Source organism: Heterocephalus glaber, unplaced genomic scaffold, assembly GCF_053883595.1.
Source record: "Heterocephalus glaber isolate CG9 unplaced genomic scaffold, H.glaber_assembly_v1.0 deba00000809, whole genome shotgun sequence".
NCBI lineage: Eukaryota > Metazoa > Chordata > Mammalia > Rodentia > Bathyergidae > Heterocephalus > Heterocephalus glaber.
Genome location: NW_028258163.1, coordinates 1,120,770 through 1,145,647, shown reverse-complemented (window position 1 = coordinate 1,145,647; position 24,878 = coordinate 1,120,770). Strand labels below are relative to the sequence as shown.

Genomic DNA, 24,878 nt, shown 5'->3' with positions numbered 1-24,878 from the left:
CCCCAGTCCGACCAGAGCTCAGGGGCGGGGGCAGGGGAACTTCTCCAGGAGAGTCCCGGAGAGTTCCAGACACTGGAAGCCACCTGCAGAGCAAGTGGGTGGTGCAGATGGATGTGACTCTGGTTCACACTACTCAGAGCCCCGGGAGGAGGAGGTTTAGCGTATATTCTGGGGGGCTGGGGAACTCACCTTCTCCCTTAGCACAATGGGCCACTGGTTCTAGGACAGCTCTTTACAGGTCCACTCCCCTCCAACCCTCCAACAGTGTCTCAGACCTCAGCTCTCAGAGGCTATCAGATGTGACTTCAGCATGGAATCTTCAAAACCAGGCAGCCTCTGGAGTCAGACAAGACTGACATAAGACTGCCTTTGCCATTTATTTTGGTTAAGCAAGTTAATTAACTGGTCTGAGATTTTATTTACTTATTTGGAGATGGTATATATACATATATATATATATATTTGGTACCGGGGATCGAACTCGGGACCTTGCACTTTCGAGGCAGGCGGCGGAACCACTGAGCTAAATCCCCGGACCCTGGAGATGGCTATTATAATTGTGGATATTCACCTCATTGGCCTTAATGGTTATGTGAAGAACATATGTGAAGCTCTTAGCTTAGTGCCAGACACAACTCAGTGCTCAATAGACATCAGCTGGATGTCTGTGCTCACTGCAGAGCGTGACACACAGCAGGCACTCCCAACATGTTTACTTCTCCTCTTACTCTCTCTCTCTCTCTAGCTCCCTTTCCTTTTAATCCTTATCATCTTCACGTGTGCTCTTATTCGCACACACAGTCCAAACGAACTCAAAATTCATCAGCAGACACATTTAACCCTTTTTCCTCCATATACCGCCACCTCTGGGAGATGAGATCTTGGGGTAACCTTTTTAAGGAAAGTTCAGACCAGACACCCACATTCCATTTGTGAAAACACCCCACTATTTTATAGTGAGTGGGTGCCTGGAGCAGGGGAGGATATGGAGCTTTCTGTTATGAAAGCACCTGTGGCCTTGAACTAAGGTTTAGACCTAAGCAGATGTGATCATTAAGTGACTGTGTCAACTCGACTAAGAAGTGACCCACTAAACTGGCTCAGCATGGTCCTGGGTGTGGACACCCATCCTAGGGGGATTGTCACCAGAATAGTATGAAAGGGAAGTGAAAAAGGAAGGCTCGTTGCTGTTTCTTCAGAGGACCTCCAACCCCACCTTCACCTTGGACATCACCGCCTGGCTTTCAACACAGACCCTTTGGCCTGCTGATACGGACTCACATGGGACACTACACTGAGCTCCAGGCCTTCAGTCAGATCCTCCAGATCTCCAGCGTGCAGACAGACCTTTCGCAGTCTTCCACACCTGACTCTGAGGGCAGCCATTCTAAGCCAATCTTGTAAATTCTTATATATTTGTATACCTTGCATTAGATCTGCTTCTCTAGTAAGCACTGATACAATCAACAGAGTGGAGCCTCTGTGAAGTGACTACTTAGCCACTACTTCCAAACACTGATGCTGCTCAGAGCTCTGCTGGGCTGGGAAATACGTCTGTGGAGGGTGGGAGCAGTGCTAGTCAAAGGAAAGGGATATGGTCCTTTAGAACCTCCCTTAAAGTTCATGTGTTTGATACACAAGCCTGGAAGACCCTGGAAAACCAAGAGGATCAGAGCAACATTGGACAAACAGCTCTTGACTCTGACATGGTAAGTGGCACATCTGCAACCCCAAGCCCTGCTGAAATGCTGAGCCCTCTGGGCCCAAGGGCCCCAGTGACAACAGAAACTAACCCCATGTTTGGAGCTTTGAGGAAAATCCTCTAGAATACATGATGCTAAGGCTTTTGGAGAGTGGCAGATGACCATGAGTGGCAAGCAGGGGTACAGAGAATTGAGTCACAGTGGCCTGAATGCATCTGCAAATTGTCCTGCTTCAAGGGAGATGCCAAAGGGAGACTGCAAAGGGAGAATGAGCCCAAATCATAGAAACTGCAGGTGTCTGCAAGCCAGTCAAAAAGAGGTAGGAATAAGGCACTATAAACCATTCACTTCAGTCATTTATTCCTTCAGCAAATGCTTACTGAACATCAGCTACATCCCGGGTCCTGTGCTAGTTAGGTGGGAGATGGTGGTGAATGAGACCAAGCCCACCCTCTCACGGAACTTACCCGCGGGGAGCACAGGAGGTCACAGCACGGTGTGAGAAGCACCAGGACAGGGTGTCAGAGGCATGCAGGTTGCAGAGGAGGGCCCCTAATACCGAGTATGATTAGGGAAGGCTCCCGAAGAAGGTAACTGTCTCAGGTAAGACCTTAAACATGAAAAGGAGCTAGCCAGAAGGAAGATGTGCAGTGTGAAGCGAGGAGAAGCGTGTTCCAGGCAAGAGGACTACAGAGGTAAAGCGCTGAGAAGGAAAAGGGCACATGTGTTGGAGCGCTGCCCATCTGGGCAGACCACGGCATGGAGGAGCCAACTGGGGAGGTGGAGCTGAGATGAAGTAGGGAACTGAGGGTGCAGACTTCTTCTTTTTTGGTACCGGGGATCGAACTCAGAACTTTGCCCTTGTGAGGCAGGTGTGTTGCCACTGAGCTAAATCCCTGGCCCTAGACTTCTTCCTGTCTGCATCTGAACCATCACAGTCCTTGTCAGGGCCCAGTAGCTGCAGTGCTGCCTGTGTAATGTAGCCCAGAGTAAGAATCACGGGATTAGCAAGGTGCTGAAAGGCCTGACAGTTTGGCTGTTTCTGTTCTGCCGAGATGGGGGTGGCACCTCAGTAACTGTGACAACATGGTTACGCTCATTTACTAGAAGTGGGGCAGAAGAGACTCCCTTAGGCTCTGGGTTCCCAATGGCGGCCTCTCTCCTAAGCCTCCAACTCCAACTTTGGGCAAATCCCTTATGTTCCTTAGGCTGCCATTTCTACATCTGTAACAGGGTAGGCTTCTCTGGGTGAGCTGTAGCTAAGGTGCCTTCTGGGTCTAGCTTCAAGGACTGGCTGGTGCCTCACTCATGAAATGAACCCTAAATTCGAAGGTTCAAGGCTTTAGGGTTACTAAGCCTCGGCTCCCTTATTGCTTTGACTTTTGACTTACCCGCTGCTTATCTGGGTCCACAAAGCGTATGCCAAAGTAGTCTTTCTCAAGTAGGTTCAGGTGGTGGCAAAGAAGGTCAAACAGGTACTGGCCCTTGGCATCTCTCTGCAAAGAAAGCATGCTCCACTGAGAAATGAACAGTCTTCTTCAGTGTGACTTTGTTTTTATACTCATTGAAATGGTGTACAGCTGTGGGGATGAAGGGGGCACATGTCCATCACTGTGTCCTTGTTACTGTGATGCATTAGACATACTCTGCCTTCTGAGGTTTTAGCTGGAAAGAGCCCAGAAACTCGCAGAGATGTCAGAGAATTCAGCGTTGAGTCACGTAAGTCAGATCCAATCTCTAATGTACAAACCTTTCTTACACCAGTGGGAATAGGGAACATCCATGCGGAACGCAGTAGCAATTACAGCATATCCAATGAGCTCTGCCTCTGATCTGCATACTGAAGCTAGGCATGGTGGCACACGCCTTAGTGCCAAAATCGAGTCCTCTATGGGCAACTTAGTGACCTGGTGAGACCCTGTCAAAACAAACAAACCAGCCAACCAGCCAACCTGAGGGCTATATATTACAGGCCCTGGGTTCAAGTTCAGTCTCTAGTAAAACGCACACACACACACACACACACGTCCTGGATTTGTTCACTTCTTTCACTCCCATTAGGAACCCCACAGGTGAAGCCACGAGCACCTCCCAGATGGACCACTGCCAGGGCCTTCCCGTGGGTTTTCTGCTCCTGCTCTTGCCCTCCGCAGTCCGTTCTTCATGCAGCAGCAAGAGCGATCACAATGTAGCTATAAAGTCTTTTCCAGGTAAGTAATACAGGCACACTGTAAGCTACTCCAGTGCACCAAAGACTGCACAATGAGAGTCAATCTCCCTTCTTTCTAGCCTTCCCGTGGACTTAGTTCCTCTCCTCAGAAGCAATCTGCTGCCAGTTTCCAGTGCATACATTTTATACACAAGCAAAACTGCATACATGGATATTGCCTCTAAAAAAATAATTAAGATGTGTTATATACATGTACCAACTTCCACGATAAGTATAATCGTTATGTGCTGCAAACATGTACTAACAAAAAATTTTAAAAATCTATTTGTGGGCTGGGGATTTAGCTCAGTGGTGCCACACCTGCCTTGCAAGTGCATTGTCCTGAGTTTGATCTCCAGTACCAGAAAAATCTATTTTTAATTATTTTTTCAGTGATGAGGATCAAACCCAAGGATTGGCACATGCTAGGCAAATGTTTACCATTGAGGCATACTCGCAGCCCCCATTTGTATTTTACCTTTATACTCTATCCTGTTTCTTTTTTCCCCTTACATTTAGTACATATAGATATACTTCAGGTTGTTGTTGTTGTTGTTTTCGGGTTTTTTTGCATTGCTGAAGATGGAGCCCAGGGCTCACCCATAGGAGGAAAGTGCTCTACCACTGAGCCACATCCCTAGTCCTGCCTCAGAGATTTTACCTGCTATATACCACGGTGATGAACCTGAAGTTATGTACCCGGTCCAACACCAGCAAAGTGTTTCTCACCTATTGGACACAATGTGGCAGTGAACACACAGTGACCTTTAATTACCCTGTTCACTTCTGCTTAACACCATTATGCCTTCCCTTCCCACTGCTGTCAGAATAAAGTCCTAACTCCAATCCTGGCTAGTAACACCCCACATAGCCTGGGTTCTGCCTTCCCTTTGAACTCATCCTACATCCTCCTCCTTACTGCACGCTGGCCACAGCTTTTCTGTCTTTGAACACAGCACAGCTCTCTTGCCTCTGGCACTTCATATTCCCTTGCCCTGAATGGTGTTTCTACAGCTCACACCAGGCACTCCTGCCCTGGAGGCCTCAACCCACATGTCCCTCTGCAGAAAGGTCTTTCTGCAAAATGGCCCTTCTGCATGGCTTTATGTCCTTCACAGCACTTACAACGCTTTGTAATTATCTTGTTGACTTGTTTACTTTTCAAGACTGTGATTTTTCTGAGGAAACGATCCCTCCTCCAGAACTTAGCACATGCCTGAAACAGGTAGTACTCAATGATTATTTCTTGAATAAATTCATGAACCAATGGATTAAGGTAGAGGTTGGAATGGTTGCACAATGTGTCTTTCAGGCTGTTTATAAAGCACAACTTTTGCTTCAGAGAGCTGCCTGGCTATCCAGGATAAGCAGGGAGGAGAATGAGTTGCAGAGAATTATCCAAACATTTGAAGCCTGCAAAGCATCCATCTCTGGACCTGTCCACAGAGGTCCCTGCCACTCAGCTCAGATGACCATCTCTGGAGGGTACACATCTAACTTTGTATCCAAATTGAGGCTGTCTTATAAATTCCACAGGACTCACCTATGCCAAGGCCTAAGGCCATGAGTAATCACAGAAAGGCCTGGCCCTTCAAGAATGAGGATGTTTTTAAGACTTTCACTAAAGGTTTACACCTCACCTCTTCTTTTGTTGGCTCAACCTATACCCACGGTGGTGAACCCACGGCATGCGTGCTGCAGCAGGCTGTTTCTATCACTGAAAGATCTAAAACGTTCACCATCACTGCCCTACACTGTTGAAGGAGAACTAGGGCAGGATACTAAATCTCTCAGCACTGTTGTAAAAAGCTTATCCTTTTATTTTTTAATTTTTTTTTTAGTACTGGGGATTGAACTCAGGACCTTGGGCTTGAGGCAGGTCGGGGAACCACTGAGCTACATCCCCGGCCCAAGCTTATCCTTTTAGAAGCTGCAGGACGAGTGGTAGACAGCTCAACTGAAGGAGGAATATCCCTCCTCCTTTCTGGTAGCCTCGTGTTTCCTCACGTAACATGTTCCCAAAGCAGTGGCCCCATGTCCACACTCCTTGGTCCCCAACTGAAAAGGGCTATTCCAGGACAGATACTAGGAATCACGCTGGCCCTTCTGAATGGTGGGCCACAAACTAGTCTTTCAAAGAACTCCAGCAGCTATTGCCTCTCTCTTTTTTTGGGGGAACAGGGATCGAACTCGGGTCCTTGCGCTTGCACAGCAGGCGGCCGAACCACTGAGCTACATCCCCGGCCCAACATTGAGTATTGTCGTTTTTGTTTTTTTTTTAGCTATTGTCTCTTCGGGCAGAGCCCTATCAACTACTTCCTTACTAGCCTTCAGAAAGTGGGAAAAACCTAAACTCATATTTAAGGTTCTGGGAGTGGAGGAAACATGTTCAGCTCTGACCCACACAGCAGATCCTGTACTATTAACTGTCCCCCCAGCAACTGAAACGGAATAGCATGAGACAGTTGCATACTGTGATTACTTTCCTCTACACATTTTACTTTGGTCCAAGCTGGCTACTGCACTGTGATCAGTTCGCATGAGTTTTAATGGCCAAAGAAGCTTCCACACATGCAGCAACCGTATTAGCAGAAGCCTAGGATAGAGATAGTGTTATGCTTATGTCTAGACATCCCCCAAAGCCTCAAGTGGTCATAGGTGGAGCTTTTTCTGGAACTGATTCAAGGTACAATGCTAGGCTGAAGGGCACTAGGATTGAGGGTGTGAATGCTACCCGCCCTAGTATTTGTTTTATATATTGGGTGCACTGCTATTTGGTGCATATATATTTAGGATTGTTATCTCTTCCTCTTGGATTGTTTCCTTTACCAGGATGTAGTAACCTTCTTTGTCTCTCTTAATCAGTTTTGGCTTGAAATCCACTTTGTCTGCAAATAGAATAGCTACCCCTGCTTTTTTTCCGGGTTCCTGTTGCATGGAATATTGTTTTCTTTGTTTCTTTTTTTTGGGGGGGGTACCGGGGATCGAACTCGGGTCCTTGTGCTTACGCAGCAGGCGGCGAAACCACTGAGCTAAATCCCCAGCCCAAATGTATTTCTTGTATGCAGTATATTGTTAGATCTTTCTTCTTGATCCATTCTGCCAATCTGTTTCTTTTGATTGGTGAACTGAGACCACTTACATTGATGGTTATAACTGACATGTATTGACTTATCCTTATCATGTTATTTTCCTGTTATTTCCCCTTTTTTCCCCCTCTCTGTTTGATTTCTTGCTTTGCCCGGTGGATTCATTCTTTTTGGGTTCATGGAGTTATAGTCCCTGTTATCTCTTTCTAGAAAGCCCTTCAGAACACTTTGGAGTGCTAGTTTGGTGGTCATGAATATCTTTAGGTGTTCTTTGTCATAAAAGTATCTTATTTCCCCCTCAATCTTTTTTTTCCCCCTCAATCTTGAAAGATAGTTTGTGGGGGTACATCAATCTGGATTGGAGGTTATTTTATTTTAGGGCTTGAAATACTTTACTTCAAGTTCTCCTTGAATGAGGGTTTGTGTTGAGAAGTCTGCTGTGATTCTGATGAGCTTTCCTTTACAGGTGATTTATTTCTTTTCTCTAACAGTTTTTATTATTCTGTTCTTATGTTGAATTTCTGGAATCTTGACTATTGCACATCTTGGTGTAATTTTATTTTTGATTATGGCTAACTGGAGTTCTATATGCCTCAATTATCTTTATGTAAAATTCTTTTTCCATGCTTGGAGAGTTTTCTGCCATTACTTCTATGAACAAGTTTTTTATGTTGTTTGAGCTATTTCCTGCTTTTTCATTGACTCTGATCAATCTTATGTTATTCTTCTTTGCATAATCTAGCAGCTGCTGGATTGATTTTTCTTGGTCCTTTGCTATTTTTAAGACATCTTTCTTTTCATGATCACTAACCACAATCTTGTTTTCTGTATTTGATATTCTGTCCTCACACTGGCTCATTCTATGGTGTATACTTTCAGTGGAATTTTTAATCTCCTGGATATCTGTTTGAATCCATTTCACAGATTCTATTTCTTTCCTTTACTGGTTGTTTTTGGTTTTCATCATTTTCCTAAGCTCTTTTTTTTTTGGGGGGGGGGTAGTGGGGATCGAACTCAGGACCTTGCCCTTGCGAAGCAGGTGGTGGCATGATTGAGGTAAATTCCTGGCCTTCTCTATTTTAAAAAATCTGGATCTGCTCTAGATTCACTAACTATATCCTTCATTATGGTCACTATCTCTGTGGTTATCCGAGAAATTATTTCTAATTTGATTTTTTTCTACAGCCCCATTCATTTTTTTTGAAACTTCTGTTGTTATCACTTCAGAGAGTCCAGGTGGGTTACTTTCAACTTTTTCCACTTCACTGCTCTCTGGGTTTGCCTTTGGTGAGCCAGAAGTCTGAGGTTGCATCTTGTTTCCATGCCTTCTCATTTTCTATTTAAAAAATTTTAATTCCTAGGTTGACATTTGTAAATTGTTTATGGCAAGTAGCTTTATTGCTAGTATTGAGAATCCTTAAGAAATGACTTCTCAGAGATGTATTCCAGGTGTAGCTGGCTTTTGAGTTTTGAGTCTGTTGGAAGATCCTACCTCTTCAATTTATTGGGGATGAGAAGTTGCTGCCTATTTAGCCTAGCCCCTTTTACTGGCTTATAGTATTGTTTATGATCCTTAGGCAGTCTCACTCTTGGCATACCAGAAATAACAACTGATGAGAACAACTATGTCATGTTGGCTAAAGTAGTACAATCAGTAGTAACAATAGCATCAAACACAGCCTAGAAAATAACAAACTGTGGTAACCATTAGTTTCCCACCTTTATCTGTATGAACTAGATTTGTGGAACAATGGGAACTGGTGCTGATTTGGGAACTGGATTGGGATTTGGAGGATTTAATACACAGCACCACCAACAGCAACAATCTACATTAGGTTGTCTCTTCAGTCAGCCTACATAAGCTGCTACCCAATCCATTCTGCTGATAAATACTGTGAGTGCTCTTTCTGCTCCAACACTATTGGGAGATGAGAGAGATGCTATTTTAGCAAAATAGAATCAACCGCAGGCTTTCTGGGGAACAGGAAAAGGATATTTCAACAATAATGTTCTACCAGTGAAATTCACACAAGAAAATCTTTTTTGCCAGTTTAAGGACAGAAGTTGTCATTTACATTGTTGAGCATTCTCCAAATGGTACCTCAAGAAGAGTTCCAGCTACAACACTATATGCCCATTTTGAACAAGCCAATATTAAAACACAACTATAGCAACTTGTTGTAACCCTTTCTATGACTAGAACAGAACATTCTTCTGCACAGATAAAGCAGCTTTTACAGAATCCTCCTGCTGGTGTTGATCCTATTATTTGGGAACAAGCCAAGGTGGACAACCCTGATTCTGAAAAGTTAATTCCTGTACCGACTGTGGGTATAAAAGAACTCTGAAGACTGAAAGTTCACGATCAGATGACTAAGCAGCATCAGACCAGATTAGATATCATATCTGAAGATATTAGTGAGCTACAAAAGAATTAAACTACAGGTATGGCCAAAAGTGCACAATACAAGAGGAAACTCATGGATCTTTCCCACAGAACCTTACAGGTCCTAATCAAACAGGAAATTCAAAGGAAGAGTGGTTATGCCATCCAAGCTGATGAAGAGCAGTTGCAAGTTCAGCTAGATACAATTCAGTCTGAATTAACTACACCTAGTCAGTTCAAGGGCCAACTAAATGAACTGATGTCCCAAATTAGGATGCAGAACCATTTTGGAAGCAGTCAAATATGAAGAAAGATATCATAAAGATGCATATCTGTTACACAAAATCAAGCAGCATTTGAAACAAGAGGAAGGCCTTAGCCACTTGATTAGCATTATAAAAGATGATCTAGAAGATATAAAGTTGGTAGAACATGGATTGAATGAAACCGTCTACATTGGAGGAGGTGTCTTTAGCTGACAGTTCACAAACTTTGATCCCATTACTGCATCAAGCCTTCCTTAAGAATGAAACTGATCACATCGAGAAAAAAGAAAGAAAATGATCCTCTCCTGGCTTGGATTTTTGAGATTACTGACAAATTATTTTTCACTAAATCTGAAATAAACTAGTCACCTGACATCCTTTCAAAAATAACCTTCAAAAGATTTACATCTAAAAAGCTATGTATATATTTTAAAATAGGGAAGTACATAATTAACATTTTTACAATAGCATTTTCTTAAACATTACAGTAATTATTCTCCATTCTGCTTTCTAAGGCAAGTAAATATGAAATATATACTTTGCATATAACAAACTGTATAATTACTTGACTGTTGAAGATTTGAGAGTCACAATGTAAATGGACATCAGTTTTTATATATGTGAATTCAACCTGGGAGGAGTAAGGAAAATCCAAAAGTATTTAGTGATTAATGTGGTTTTCTTTTTGTGCTATAAGATTTGAAAATTTTTTATTGACTTATTTGGAGTTTATAGAATACTTCCAAACAATTAAGATAGGATATAACAGAATTACTTGTTTTGGAAACTTTTGTTTTTTAAAGCTTTATTTCTAAAAATGAAAACTTTTAAAATAAAATCTTAATTTGTAATTTAAAAAAAGAAATAAAATGAAGACCAGAACAGAATAACAACAACAAACTAGGAACAGAGTTCACACTCATATAAAAATATAAAAAAAAAATCAAGGAAAAAAGAAAGAAAGGAGAGAAGAAAGAAAGAAACCAAAGAGGGGGAAAAAAGAAGAAAAAAGTGTCCACTTCAGGGTGCCTCTCTGATGTCAGTGGTAGACAGAGTGGGTAGACAGAGCCCAGGTCCATGTAGATTAATCTTAGCAAGCCAGCCATAGATTGATGGTGGAGTAGTGGATAATACTAGCAAGCCTGCACCTTTAGTTCTGAAGCTCAGGCTGGCTTTTGGCTGTGAGGCTGGAACTCTATTTGTTCAGCCTGCAAGAGTCCATGTGCCTCCTGGTGGCTTCAACTTTCTCTTTGATTTTCTGCTGACTTGATCTTGGTTCTACCACACCCTGACACTGGGAGGTGCTAGATGGAGCCAGACTGCAGCTGATCTGAGTTCCAAGCTCAGTTGGCCCCTCACCAAGATGGCTACCAGCCAATTGCCCTCTCCTGGGGGATAACTGAACTTGAATCTGCTGCATCTATTCCTCTGTTCCATTTCTCCATGGAGGCACCTGGGGTCACCAGTAGTCACAGTGTGTCTGGAGTTTCAAGTCACCCCTCCCACACAGTGAGTCGGGGCTCAGAGCAAAAGCACCTTTTGCCACGTCCTTCTTCTGTGTTGAAGTCTCTCGCTTTCCTCTCCCTGTAGCCTTTAATTCTCACTTCAGGTCCTTGCTGGGTCCCAGGGACCCACTTCCCTTCTTTTCTTTCTCATGTTGTCATATTTTAGCATTTGGACACCAAATCTTGGAGAAGCTGTTTCTCTGCTGTTCTCTCTGCTGTTCACACCCTTGCCATCTTCCTAGACTGTCTTCTTGGTGTAATGGCCTGCCCGTCCCTGGAGAGGACCCAGCTGGTGTCTGTGGAGGGGTAGTTCCCCTCTATATTATCTGTCCCAAACATATAGTGCCACTCCAGGCAGGCAAGTCCTGTAAATTCAACATGTGGTAGGGAGTTTCGGGCAGGAGGGAAGTGATATAAGGAAAGGCATTCTTAAGAGCAAGTCATTTTCCCTCTCTGTGCCTGTTTCCTGCCTTCTAAATGGTCTCTTGTCTCCTCACATCCTCAAAATTTCTGTTTCTATTAGTTGACCAGGGTCCATGTTCTCTTAAACAAGGTGTTAAGGCTTGTGTCTAGATGACCCCTAATGACTCATGCCCTCATGGTGGGTCTTCTGGGAGGTGACTGGATCATGTGTGTGTGATACTGGGATTAAGGGTGTGTGGATAATGGAAACCGCACCCTGGTGTGTGTGGCACCAATCAATAGGCTTACAGCCTAGATGGACTATAAAGAGCCAGAAAAAAGGGGCTGGCTGCTTCTCTGCCTCCTGTCGGATCTGCCATGGACTGTTTCTCTTCAGTGATGCCCCTATGCCATGCTGCCCTGCCTTGGAGCCATTCGACTGTGGACTAACACTTCTACAAACTATGAACCATAATGAACCTCTCCTCATTTAACTTGCGAGTGTCAAGTATTTTTGTTTCAGCAAAGAGGAAAGTAACCAAGACACAATGATTAAGAAGGTAAAACATTTTTTAAAAAGGTAATCAAGTAGCTTTAACAAGATAGATATCTGAAACATGTATGGCTAGTTAATTAATTGAATAAAACTCACAGCTATTACTCAAAGTAAATGGAAGGTAACTAAACAGAGTCCCTCCAGCTCTAGAAACTGCTTCTGGCAGGCCTGAGCCAGTGAGTGCCATTATGTGGGACTGTCACCCTGCTATGAGTCTGGTCATTTTACTTTGCACTGAGAGTGATGGGGAATCCTGTTATATCATCCAGAACCCAACTCTGGTCTATCACCATGAGGATGGCTGGAAAGACTTCTCAAAGTGGATCCTGAGGCTAATACCACCCTTTGTTGTCCTAGGCTACTACTTCCTAGACCTGTGATTGTAAGCTTTGTAGAGACTGAATACCCAAAGTATAACCAAAATCCACTTATTTATTTTTTACCATTGTTGGTGATATTTCTATTTCTTTTTTAAAAACATTTTCGTATTTTATTGGTACATTTTAGGTATACAATATAATGACATTCATCATTGGAAATTTGCACCTTTACATACTCTCTCTTGCTCATTTTATCCCCGCTTCCACTGCCCTCCCTTCAAACCCTCCATCCCTCCCTATTTGCAAAGACTTTGTTTCCATTTTTTCATTTTCTCATATTAATTCCATTACCTACTTTCCTTTCCCCTACCCATCCCACTTCCCCTTCCTCTTTGCCCCTTTTCTTCCTATTTCACATCATCTATTATACCTTTTAGTCCTTATTTACACTTTCAGTTACTCACACTAGAGAAACTATTCAGTATTTACACATGTGTGTCCTATTTATTTCACTTAAGAGTATCACCTCAATGTGCATCCATTTAATTATAAATGTCTCAAGTTTTTCATTTTTTATGACTGACTAGTAGTCCATTAAAAAAAAAACACCACATTTTCTTTATCCAGTCTCCAGTTGGTGGGCATTTGGGCTGTTTCCAAGTTTTAGCTATTACAAACTGTGCTGCTGTGAACATGGGTGTACATATATCATTGTGGTATGATTCTTATTCTTTTTTTTTTTTTTTTTTTGGCACCAGGGATCGAACTTGGGTCCTTGCACTTGTGGGGCAGGTGGTGGAACCACTGAATTAAATCCCGGCCCTGTGGTATGATTCTTTTAATTCTTTGGGAAAGATACCGAGCAGGGGAATAGCTGGGTCAAATGGGACTTCCGGTCCTAGTTCTTTGAGGGATCTCCATACTGATTTCCACAGTGGTTGCCCCAGTCTACACTCCCACCAGCAGTGGAGCAGGGTTCCTCTTTCCCCACAGCCCTGCCAGCATTTGTTATTGGTTGATTTCATTATGGCAGCCATTCTTTCTGGGGTGAGATGGAATCTCAGCATTGTTTTCATTTGCATCTCTCTAATGACCAGTGATGTTGAACATTTTTTCATATGTTTATTTGCTATTTCTACTTCTTTGTGTGAGAAATGTCTGTTCATTTCAGAGGCCCATTTTTGGATTGGATCTTTAAATTTGGGAGGTCTGATTTTTGAAAGTTCTTTATAGATTCTAGATAGTAGATCTTTCTCTGTGGAACAACAGGTGAAAATTTTCTCCCACATTGTGGGTTGTCTCTTCACTCTGTTGGTGGTTTCTCTTGCTGTGCAGAAGACTTTTAGTAAAAAGAGATCCCACTTGTTGATTGTTTGTGCTAGTTCATGGGCAACTGAGGTTTTGTTCATAAAATCTTTTCCTACACCGATGTCTTCAAGGGTTCTACCTAACCTCTGTTCCAACTGGTTCAGAGTTTCTATTTTAATATGTAGATTTTTAATCCATTTTGATTTTAGTTTAGTGCATGGTGAGAGATACAGGTCTAGTTTTAATCTTTGGCAAGTTGAAACCCAATTTTCCCAGCACCATTTATTAAAGAGGCTATCTTTCCTCCAGTGAGGGTGTTTGGCTCCTTTGTCAAAGATGAAGTGGAGTTGTTTCTGCATCTTCTAATCTGTTCCACTGGTCCTCAAGTCTGTTTCTTTGCCAGTACCATGCTGTTTTTATCACAGTAGCTTTGTAGTATAGTTTCAAGTTGGAGATTGTGATACCCTCTATCTTGCCTTTATTGCCCAGAATTGCTTTTTCTATTACAGGTCTCTTATTCCAAATGAATTTTTGGATTATTTTCTCAAGGTCCATGAAGTATGCTGCTGGGATTTGAATTGGGATTCCATTGACTCTATATAGCAGTTTTGGAAGTATGGCCATTTTCACTATATTAATCCTTTCTACCCAGGAGCAGGGGATTTCTTTCCATTTTCTGATATCATTTTCAACCTCTCTTTTCAGAGTGCTATAGTTTTCAGAGAAGAGGTCTTTGATTTCTTTTGTTAGGTTGATTCCTAGATATTTCAGTTTTTTGGATGCTATTGTGAAAGGAATTGTTTGTTCCATTTCTCTTTCAGGGAGTCTGTTGTTCTAATACAGGAAAGCTATTGATTTTTGTGTGTTGACCTTGTATCCAGCTACTCTGCTGAATTTGGTTATTAAGTCTAGAAGACTTTTGGTGGAGTTCTTGGGGTCTTCTATATACAGTATCATGTCATCTGCAAATAATGACAATTTGATTTCTTCATTTCCTATCTTTATTACTTTTATTTCTTTCTCTTGTCTAATGGCTACTGATTGCAAAACTATATTGAACAGGAGTGGTGATAGTGGACATCCTTGTCTTGTTCCTGATTTTAGTGTGAAGGATTTTAGTTTTTGACCAGTTAGTATGATATTGGCTGTTGGTTTTTCATAGATGGCTTTTTTTTCCTTTTTTTTTTTTTGGTACCAGGGATCGAACTCGGGACCTTGCGCTTTCGAGGCAGGCAGCAGAACCACTGAGCTAAATCCCTGGCCCCCATAGATGGCTTTTATCAGATTGAGGTAGAGTGTCTATTCCAATTTTTTCTAGGGTTTTTATCATAAATGTGTGTTGGATGTTGTCAAATACTTTTTCTGCATTTATTGAGATGATCATATGGTTTTCGTCCTTGGCTCAATTGATATAGTGTATTACATGTATTGATTTGTGTATGTAGAAACATCCCTGCATCCCTGGGATAAATCCCACTTGGTCAGGATGTATGATCTTCTTGATGATCTTCTGCATTCTGTTTGCCAGTATCTTATTAAGGATTTTTGCATCTATGTTCCTTAGTGAGATTGCCCTATAGTTTTCTTTTTCGGTTGGGTCTTTCTCTGCTTTGGGGATCAAGGTGATGCTTGCTTCCAGGAATGAATTCGGGAGTATTGCTTCCCTTTCAATTTCATTGAAGAGTTTAAACAGTAGTGGCAGTAGTTCCTCTCTAAATGTCTTGTAGAATTCAGCGGTGAAGCCATCAGGACCTGGGCTTTTCTTAGTTGGTAAGTTTTTAATTATGTTTTCTATTTCATTGATTGATATTGGGTTGTTTAGAATTTTTAGGTCTTCTTCATTCAACTTTGGTAATTCATTCGTGTCTAGGAATCTGTCCATTTCTGCTGTGTTTTCCATCTTTTTGGCGTATAGGTTCTGGAAGTAGGTATTGACGATCCTCTGGATTTCTGCTGGGTCCGTTGTAATTTCATCCTTTTCATTCCTAATTGCATGGATTTGGGCCTTTTCTTTCCTTTTTCTGATAAGGTTGGCTAAGGGTTTGTCAATTTTGTTGATTCTTTTAAAGAACCAACTCTTGGCTTCATTAATTTTTTGTATCGTTCTCAATCTCCATTGCATTGATTTCTGCTCTGATCTTTATAATTTCCTCCCTTGTATGAGCTTTGGGGTTTGTCCTGCTCTTCTTTTTCTAGAATCTTGAGGTTCAGCATCAGGCTGTTTAATTGGGCTCGTTCTGTTTTCCTAATGTGAGTATTCACTGCTATGAATTTCCCTCGTAAGACTGCTTTCATTGTGTTCCATAGATTCTGATATGTTGTATTGTCATTGTCATTTAATTGAAGGAACTGTCTGCTTTCTTCTTTAATTTCCTCTGTGACCCATTGGTTTTTCAGAAGTGTGTTGTTCAATTTCCATGTGTTTATGAAATTTTTGTGGTTTCTTTCACTGTTGATCTCCAATTTCACTGCAGTATGGTCTGATAATATAAAAGGGCTAACTTCAATTCCTTTGCACTTACTTAAATATGTTCTATGAGCAAGTACGTGGTCTATTTTGGAGAATGACCCATGTGCAACTGAAAAGAATGTGTATTCTGATTTTGTGGGGTGGAACACTCTGTGAACATCTGTTAAGTTCATTTGTTCAAGAGTTTGATTGAGTTCTAGTATTTTGTTGCTTATTTTTGTCTAGTTGATCTATCTATTTGTGACAGTGGGTTATTAATGTCCCACACTACTATTGTATTAGTGCTTGATTTTTCATGTCCATTAGTATTTGTTTTATATAGTTGGGTGCACTAGTGTTTGGTGCATAGATATTTATGGTTGTCATCTCTTCCTCTTGGATTGTTCCCTTTACAAGAATGTAGTGTCCTTCTTTGTTTCTCTTAATCAGTTTCAGTTTGAAATCCACTTGATCTGCAAGGAGGATAGCTATTCCTGCTTTTTTTTTGGTTCCTGTCACATGGAGTATTGTTTTCCACCCTTTAACTTTCAGTCTATGAGTTTCTTTTTGAATTAAGTTTGTTTCTTGTATGCAACATATTGTTGGATCGTGCTTCTTGACCCATTCTGCCAGTCCATTTCTTTTGATTGGTGAATTGAGACCATTAACATTGATGGTTATAACTGATATGTATTGACTTATAATTGTCATGACATTTTCTTTTTGTTGGATTCTCCCCCTTTGCATTTAATTTCTTGTTGCCCTCAATGGATTCATTCTGCTGGGCTTCCTGGGGTTGTGATCCTCATTGTCTGCTCCTAGGATATTGACTAAAGTTTTTTGGATTACTGGTTTGGTATTCATGAAGTTCCTAAGGTGCTCTTTGTCATGAAAGTATCTTATTTCTCCATCAATTTTGAAAGATAGTTTTGCAGGGTACATCAATCTAGGTTGGAGGTTGTTTTCCTTTAGGGCTTGGCATACATCACTCCAAGCTCTTCTTCCCTTGAGGGTTTGTGCTTAGAAGTCTGATGTGATTCTGATGGGCTTTTCTTTGTATGTTATTTATTTCTCTTCTCTCACTGCTTGTAGAACTTTGTTCTTCTGTTGGGTTTCTGGAATCTTAACAATTATATGCGTATGTGTAGTTCTTTTTGATCAAGGCTAGCTGGAGTCCTATATGCTTCACTTATCTGTATGTCAATTTCTTTTCCCCTGCTTGGGAAGTTTTCTGCCATTACTTCTGTGAACAATTTTTTTATGTCATTTGCACTCTCTCCTGTTTCTTCATTGACTCCAATCAGCCTTATGTTATTCTTCTTTGCACCATCTAGCAGCTGCTGGATTGATTTCTCATGGTCTCTTACAATTTTAAAGCAATTTTTCTTTTCCTGGTCACTAACTGTGATCTTATCTTTTATATCTGAAATTCTGTCCTCACATTGGCTCATTCTGCTGCGTAAACTTTCAATGGAGTTTTTAATCTCCTGCAAATCTGTTTGCATCTGTTTTATGAATTCCATTTGTTTCCTATGTTGGGATTGCATCATGTTCCTCAGTTCCTCTCTAGATGTATTAATCATGTCTTGCACTATGGGCACAATCTCTGCTGTTATCTGAGAAATGATTTCTGATTTCATTTTTTCCAGATCCTCTTTCGTTGCCAGTTCAGGGAGTCCAGGTTGTTGAGTATCAGAGTGTTCCATCTCGTTTCCCTTTGGTGTTGCTGTAGGTGATCTGCACATCTGGTTTTGAGACTTGTTTATGTGTCTTCTCATTTCGATGGGGGCAGGGGGAGGGTGCTGCTGGCGCCTGTGCCACTCACCTCCTCTGTGCTGGGAGTGCTGGTATGTTGGCCCCAGAAGCCTCCTGCACTATGCTGGGAGTGGTGGTCTTTATTTATTTATTTAATTATTTTTTTGAGACAGGGTCTCACTATGTGGTTCAGGCTGGCCTTGAACTTCCAGTGATCCTCCTCTCTCAGCCTCCTGAGTGCTAGGATTACAGGTGTGCACCACCACACCCAGCAAAACCCACTTATTTATCACAAAATGCCAACACTGCAATTAAATCTGAATACTGAAGTTTTGGTTTAGAAAAAGCAACAAATACATTAAAAGAAAAAGAACAGAGCTTTCAATGATGCAAACAGCATGCTGCAGCACTTGTGCCATAGGTTCATCACCACTGTCCTAGACCATAACCCAGGTGACAGTGGGGCCCTTGTATTTCTGCATGGGAGGTCTTTAGGTATAAAAATCTGGCAAGGGTGAAGGTAGGGAATGAAGTTTTATTTTTATCCCCCCGTATCTAAGAATTAGAACTCAGCTGCGCATGGTGGTGCATGCCTATAGGCAAAGCCCATAACTGGGAGGATTCCAAATTTAAGCCCAGCCTGGCAAAATTAGCAACTTGGCAAGATCCTGTCTCATAATAATAATTTAAAAAAAACCCCAAAATTGTTGGGTACGTAGCTCAGTGCAAAGGCCCTGCCTGGGTGCAATCCAGAAAGAGAAGACTGAAAACTGTTCCCTGTTACAACAGAAGAGATTGGGACTGACAGAATGCTCGTTCCAACCTCATCCTGGCACCATCCTGGACTTAATCAAAGACAGAGCCTCTGGACCTGGGCTGAGGTAGACCTGAGGGTGTGCCCTTGGTTCCCTACATTTGCTAATTTCTTGAGGGTTCTCCTAGGTGTGATAGGTCAGTGGCTGAGCTGCAACAGATGTCACTTGGGGTCTACACATGATTCATGGGCTCAGAAACACATCTCTGCATTGGTATGAGGTGGGGATGAGCTGTCCCCAGTGCCCAGAACCATGGTCTGGGCTTTGCAGTGTGGTGGGGAGAGCAAACAGAGGAAGCCAGACTTTTGGAAGTGTGTGGCTGCTCTTCCTGCAGGTTTTGCACTTGGTGTGGGTAGAGCAGGAGGCTTGACCAAGCAGGCCCAAGGCCATTGGCACATCTCTCATTTCTGTGGCCGCTACCCAGCAAGGCTGTAATCACTGAGACCAAGGCTCTGCTGAGGCCCATACAACACTAGCTGAGATGTTACCCCTGAAAAGATCTTGCATATCTGCTGCCACTTGAATACTGTGTCATATGAAGGCCATAAAATGATGAAAAGAGATGGAAAAACCCTCAAATGTATCTACTAATGGCCTTGGGCAAGGTACTATCTGAGCGACCTCAAGGTTACAGAGATATGGGGTTTAGAGATATCCAAAGAACATGTGGGAAAATTTTTTATCTCATGGCACTCACTATATATTGCCTAACTGTTCTCTTGCTAACCCTCTCCTGTTTATTTCTGCTTTCTTCTGAGAGGGATGGAAGTACAATAACCAGTGTGTGTATTCATGGTTTACAGCCCAGTGCCTAGAATATGATCATCAGGAAGTATCTGTTGATTAATTTACTAAAGACTAGGACCAGGCAAACTGGCAATAGTTGATCTTATCTGATGATTTCCTTCCTCCTGGGTCTTCAGCTCTTATTACCCAGGGAAACCAGTGTAGGAAAGAACAGAGAAGGATCAAGGTGGAGATGGCATCCCTATCTAAATAATAGTCTAATTTTTCCCTAGAAATTAATTTCAGGGTTGGTCTGCTAAGTGTAACCTCTATCTAATTTGATTCTAATTTCATAGGCTGTACTTGGGAGGGGAGGGGAGAGAAGCTGTGTGAGATACAGCGCTCCAGCCTGAACTCCATTGAGTTCCCACAAAAATGCCTGCAATGTAGCCCAGCTCTGAAGTGACTGCTTATGCCACAAACACATAGTCACGGGGAAGGAAAACAGCAGTGCTTCCAGGAAGGTCTGTAACTGGGCCCTTGCCACTGGGAAGGAATGAAGAGCTCAGTACTGGAAAAAAGTGATCATTACATTCGCTTAATTATGGTGTGAATCTCACAGGTACGTTCTTTTTGGGAAGTTGATGCTGAAAAACACTTCTGTGCTCCTGAGCTTATGTGGAACAGAATTTGGATGTTTTTAACTTCTGGAAATAATCAAATGCCTTTCTGTGGGCAAGTCCCACACATCTCTAGGGATTTCTTCTTTCCCTCCCAATTTTCCTGATGCTTTTTTTTTTTGGTACAAGGGATAGAACTCGGGTATTGCGCTTTTGAGGCAGGCGCTGGAATCACTGAGCTAAATCCTCTGCCCCCTGATGCTTTTCTTGATATCCTAAAACCTGGCCAAGGTGCCATAGAATCTCTGGGCTTTTGTGCTAACCTCAGATAAATAGGTAATTAGGTAGTGACAATGGGGTTGGTTACTTCCACTGTTATTGTTACAGGTTAAATTCCTAGAAGTGGACAGAAGGATAGAATTGAGCATGCAGGATGTTTATTAAGAAGTGTTCTTGGAGGTGGGTGCAGTGGTGCATGCCCTTAATCTCATTACTTGGGAGGCTGAGGCAGGAGGACTGCTGCAAGTTCAAGGCCAGCCAGAACTACATAGAAGTGCTCTTGGCGTCAATATCTATGGAGGATGGAGTGGGCAGAAAAGCTGGGCTGATGTGTAGGCCTACCACTGACCTGCCCAAACCATGGGGCACTCTGGAGCTAGAATGGCCCTTCAGAGTTGTTTCAAATTAAGCCAAGACAGCCAGGCCTTCTATACATTTTCCTTGCGCAGTTACGTTCATACACCATTGCCAACAGCACTCCCAGTGGGGATCAGGGTGAAACATCAGAGTCATCACATCAGGAGCTAGAATGGCCCTTCAGAGTTGTTTCAAATTAAGCCAAGACAGCCAGGCCTTCTATACATTTTCCTTGCGCAGTTACGTTCATACACCATTGCCAACAGCACTCCCAGTGGGGATCAGGGTGAAACATCAGAGTCATCACATCACTCTTAAAACCCAGAACCATAACTACCATTTCTAAAGGGCTAACCATGTGCAAAGCATTCTATAAGAATTATCTCTAATGCTAACTATTTCACAAGGAAGGTTTCTATTAAGCTTATTTTATAGAGGAAACTAAGGTATAGTGAAGTTATGTGTCATGCCTCAGACTACACAACTTGTGTGTGGAACTCAAATCCAGGCCTACTTTGTTCCAAAGCATACCTTTCTAGTTGCTAAATATGGTACCCATTCTTCAATTTTCTCATATGGCCCTTTAGAAGCAACTTACAACTCCATCCTGCTATGCAGCTTTGGGTTGGCTTTACAATTCTCTAATTCTTCAAATGTATAGCCATACACATTTATAGCCCATTGCTGGAATATACACAGCACATTTTTAAATTCTTTTCTCAATTCATGGATCCTTTAGACCTGGGCACTGTTGGCCTGCTTCAACTGGGAGATGGCTCCTGTTGGAAACAGTACAGATGCTGGGCTTCTTCAGGAGGGCTCACAAAGGGGGACGTCTTCAATACCTAACAGGAAATCACTAACAATATTTGCTAACAATATTTGAAGATTATGAAGAAATGAGCAGCACTTAAAGCCAGACTTATTTTTTTCTTTTAGGCATTTAAAAAAATTAGAAAGTATCAAATTCTAGAGATTAGATATCAGCTGGTAACCCATTCCAAATTCTCCAGACTGGACAGCTGATGAGGCAGGTGTAACACGAGGCTATGTCACCCTTTCTGTATCCTTCAAAGGCTGCAATGAATCCTGTTCTTCCTTGGTATGCTCCAGATCTTAGTCTGCAGCACGGCACATATGGGCCAAAGGAAATCATCAGTTCCAGAGTAGAAAGAAAAGCTGTTGCCTCAACAAAAAGATGCATCATTGGCAAGTTGCTGTGTGGGTTTTTCTTCTCAGCTAGAGTATCTTGGGTGTTGTTCTCTGAGGTGGTCTTTCTAATCTATCAAAGATGTTTACCTAAAAAGCATGAGGGATCAGATCTTGTATGATGCAGAGCCAATGGAACAAGTTCTGGAGCAGCCTCCTTAGTGTATTCAAGTCAGCCCTACACTCCAAGTAAGAATTCCTTTGAGGCCCTATTACTTATACCCATTCTTCCAGTCCAAGGACATTCTAGAGATGAGAAATAATGGTGTGATTCCTTGACTTTCTATTAACTAGAGGGTAAACCTTATTTGGGGGTAGGAAGAGAATCTTTCTCAAATTACAAAAGATGGATTTTGTCCTAATAGGTATACGGGGTACAGGGACATCCTAGCGGGAGTGAGAATGCCAGAAAGACACCACAGAGTAGGTGATTCACACACTGTCTTGAAAGATGCACAGGAGCTACTGGCCCAGTAGTGGATGAGCAGTGGGAACAGTATGAACAAGGCAGGGTATATTCTAGGAATTTCAACGCACTGACCTGGCACAAGGAGGAAATCAATATGGAGAATCAGACAAAGGCCAGATGGTGACGGACCAGGTGTGCCATGAGGACTTGATATTGTAGTTGATGGTAGGGGTGGAAGGACTAAGTAGGAAAGATATTGGAATAGATTTCATGCTGGAGGGAGGAGGACTGGAAGAGAGTATAAGTTGAGGTTGGGAGACCAGTTAAGAAATCACTGTAACAATCTAGGCAAGTTGGGGACAATGAGATAATGGCAATGAGGATAAAAATGTGATGGATAAAGAAATATTCAGATGGCAGAATAAACAGCACTTAAGTGACCAGCCAACAAAGGCAGTGAAGGAAAATTAAAAATGGAGGGAAACTTGCATAATTTTGGTTCAGCAAAGAGACTGGGAAAATATTTTAAAAAGCTATCTTTATGAGCCGGGGATATATAGCTCAGTGGTTCTGATGCCTGCCTCAAAAGCGCAAGGCCCCCAATTCAATCCCCAGTACCAAAAAAAAAAAAAAGAAAGAAAAAAAAAAAAGAAAAGCTATCTTTAAATTGAGTGTTACTGTGATGACTTTGTGGATGGGTCATTAATTCTTTTAAAGGCACTGACCACTAAATTAATTAAGGAAATAATTACAATTTCAGTCATTACATTGATTTATTTTTAGAGTACACTGCTTTGGCAAATCCTATCATTTAAAAATGTTTGCTAGAATCCATTTCCTTTTTGTAGGAACCCAATACTGAAGTTGTCTTAAGTTACTTTTCTCATTGCTGAGATGAAATACCCAAGGTCAAAAGTTAAAGGAGGAAAGGTTTATTTGTACCACAGTTTGTAGAGGTTACAGTCCATGATTGGCTGGCTCCAAGGCAGGGTGGCATGGTAGACGGGTGTCACAAAGGAGAAACAGTACATGGCAGGCAGAAGGCAGCAAAGCAGTAAGTGATAAGCAATGACCCTCTTTCTGTCCCTTGTACCCTATGCAGGCTACCCACCCTTAGAGCAGGTAGCACTTACACCCATGGTGGGGCAGCCTTAATCCTGGCATTGCACCGTGAATCAATACCAGCATCACATTTTTTTTTCCAGCATCACATTCTTGATCCTAGCATCAGAACACCATAGATCCAGCCACCTCCAAAAATCCCACCTATGCCACATGAGGTTTGGGGGGGACATCTAGATACAAGCCATAACAGAAGTCAATTATCAAAATATAGAAATCATATCTGTGTAAACAGAAACCTGTACATTTCTTTACAACAAGTTTTAGGTGTTTTCCTGTGAGCTTCTGTAATATTCTGGGCATCCCCTCTCAACATGCTGTAACTGCTTCTTGATACATAGTAATAATCAATTAATTCATCATGGATGGTGGGGGAGACAGAGATCTTGTTTTACTCTTTCTGGCATGGTCAATACAGTACTTAAAACACAGTGGCCTCTCAAGAAATGAATCCTGACTGAATAAAAGCTGTAAAAATAAAAGTAATAAATTATGCTTAACAAATACAATTCTAAATTCTCTTTTCCCAGAATGGACAATAGAAGTGAAATTAATTCTGCACAGAAAACTAAAGAGATGCTTCTATTGACTCAGCTGAGTTTCAGTAATAACTTCAAGTTTTGAGTATTAGTGATCCTTTCTATACCAAAGAGAGTCAATTCTGGACGTGAAATATAATACATCTGAAGAATTAGCCCATCAGCAGGAGCTTCAGAGACATTATTTTTGTGCCTCTAAGATTCTGAGTTTTTTTTTTTTGAGACAGGTCTCACTATGCAGCCCGGGCTGTCCTCCAACTCACAGTGATCTCCCTGCCTCAGTTTCCCAAACGCTGGGATTATATGTGTGTACCACTATGCCCAGCTTTCTTCTAAGATTCTTATTCCAGAAAAATATTAAGGGAATTACTGGTGCTCGTATTTATTTTCAACTTAGCCATGACAGCTGTAAAATGTTTCCACTTTTTTTTTTTTTGGTACCAGGGATCGAACTCAGAACCTTGTTCTTGCGGGGCAGGCACCGGAACCACTGAGCTAAATCCCCGGCCCAATGTTTCCACTTTTAAGCTGAATCCTAAAGTTTCATTTACATTTTCTCTACCTAAAGGGTACTGTCAGAAAAAGCCTGCCACTATAGAGATAGAAGTTGATGGAGAGAGAGGATGTTTCATCTCTGGTGATTTCGGGTTAAATTAAATCTTAATTATCTCTGATCTATGATTAGGAATGTGTTCTATGCTTTTTATAAATTATGGCCACTAGGAATCCACAATTTAAGAATGTACGAAGGTCAAGAATGTGGAATTTCAACTAATATCTCAGTGACAGACATCTGCGCCCCCCCCCCCCGCCCCGCCCCGTCTTCTAGAGCCATCTACACAAGGGCTACTGCT

At 42.0% G+C, this 24,878-nt stretch overlaps 1 protein-coding gene and 1 pseudogene across 11 annotated transcripts in view; one reads left to right on the top strand and one right to left on the bottom strand.

Moving 5' to 3' along the window:
* Frmd5 (FERM domain containing 5) overlaps nt 1–24,878 on the bottom strand; it is a 333,945-nt gene that overhangs the window by 42,944 nt on the left and 266,123 nt on the right. For 10 of the 11 annotated variants that reach the window (XR_015449773.1, XM_021241888.2, XM_087207470.1 and 7 more), the window contains one exon: nt 3,095–3,199. Coding sequence is in view for 9 of the 11 variants with exons in the window: in XM_021241888.2 (XP_021097547.1) it covers nt 3,095–3,199 (105 nt within the window). In the remaining 2 variants the exon portion in view is untranslated. Of the gene's footprint in view, nt 1–189; nt 337–3,094; nt 3,200–24,878 lie in introns of those variants that run through there. The other variant, XM_021241891.2, reaches the window with a different exon arrangement.
* Nucleotides 9,023–10,430, top strand: LOC106010780 (nucleoporin p54 pseudogene; annotated as a pseudogene).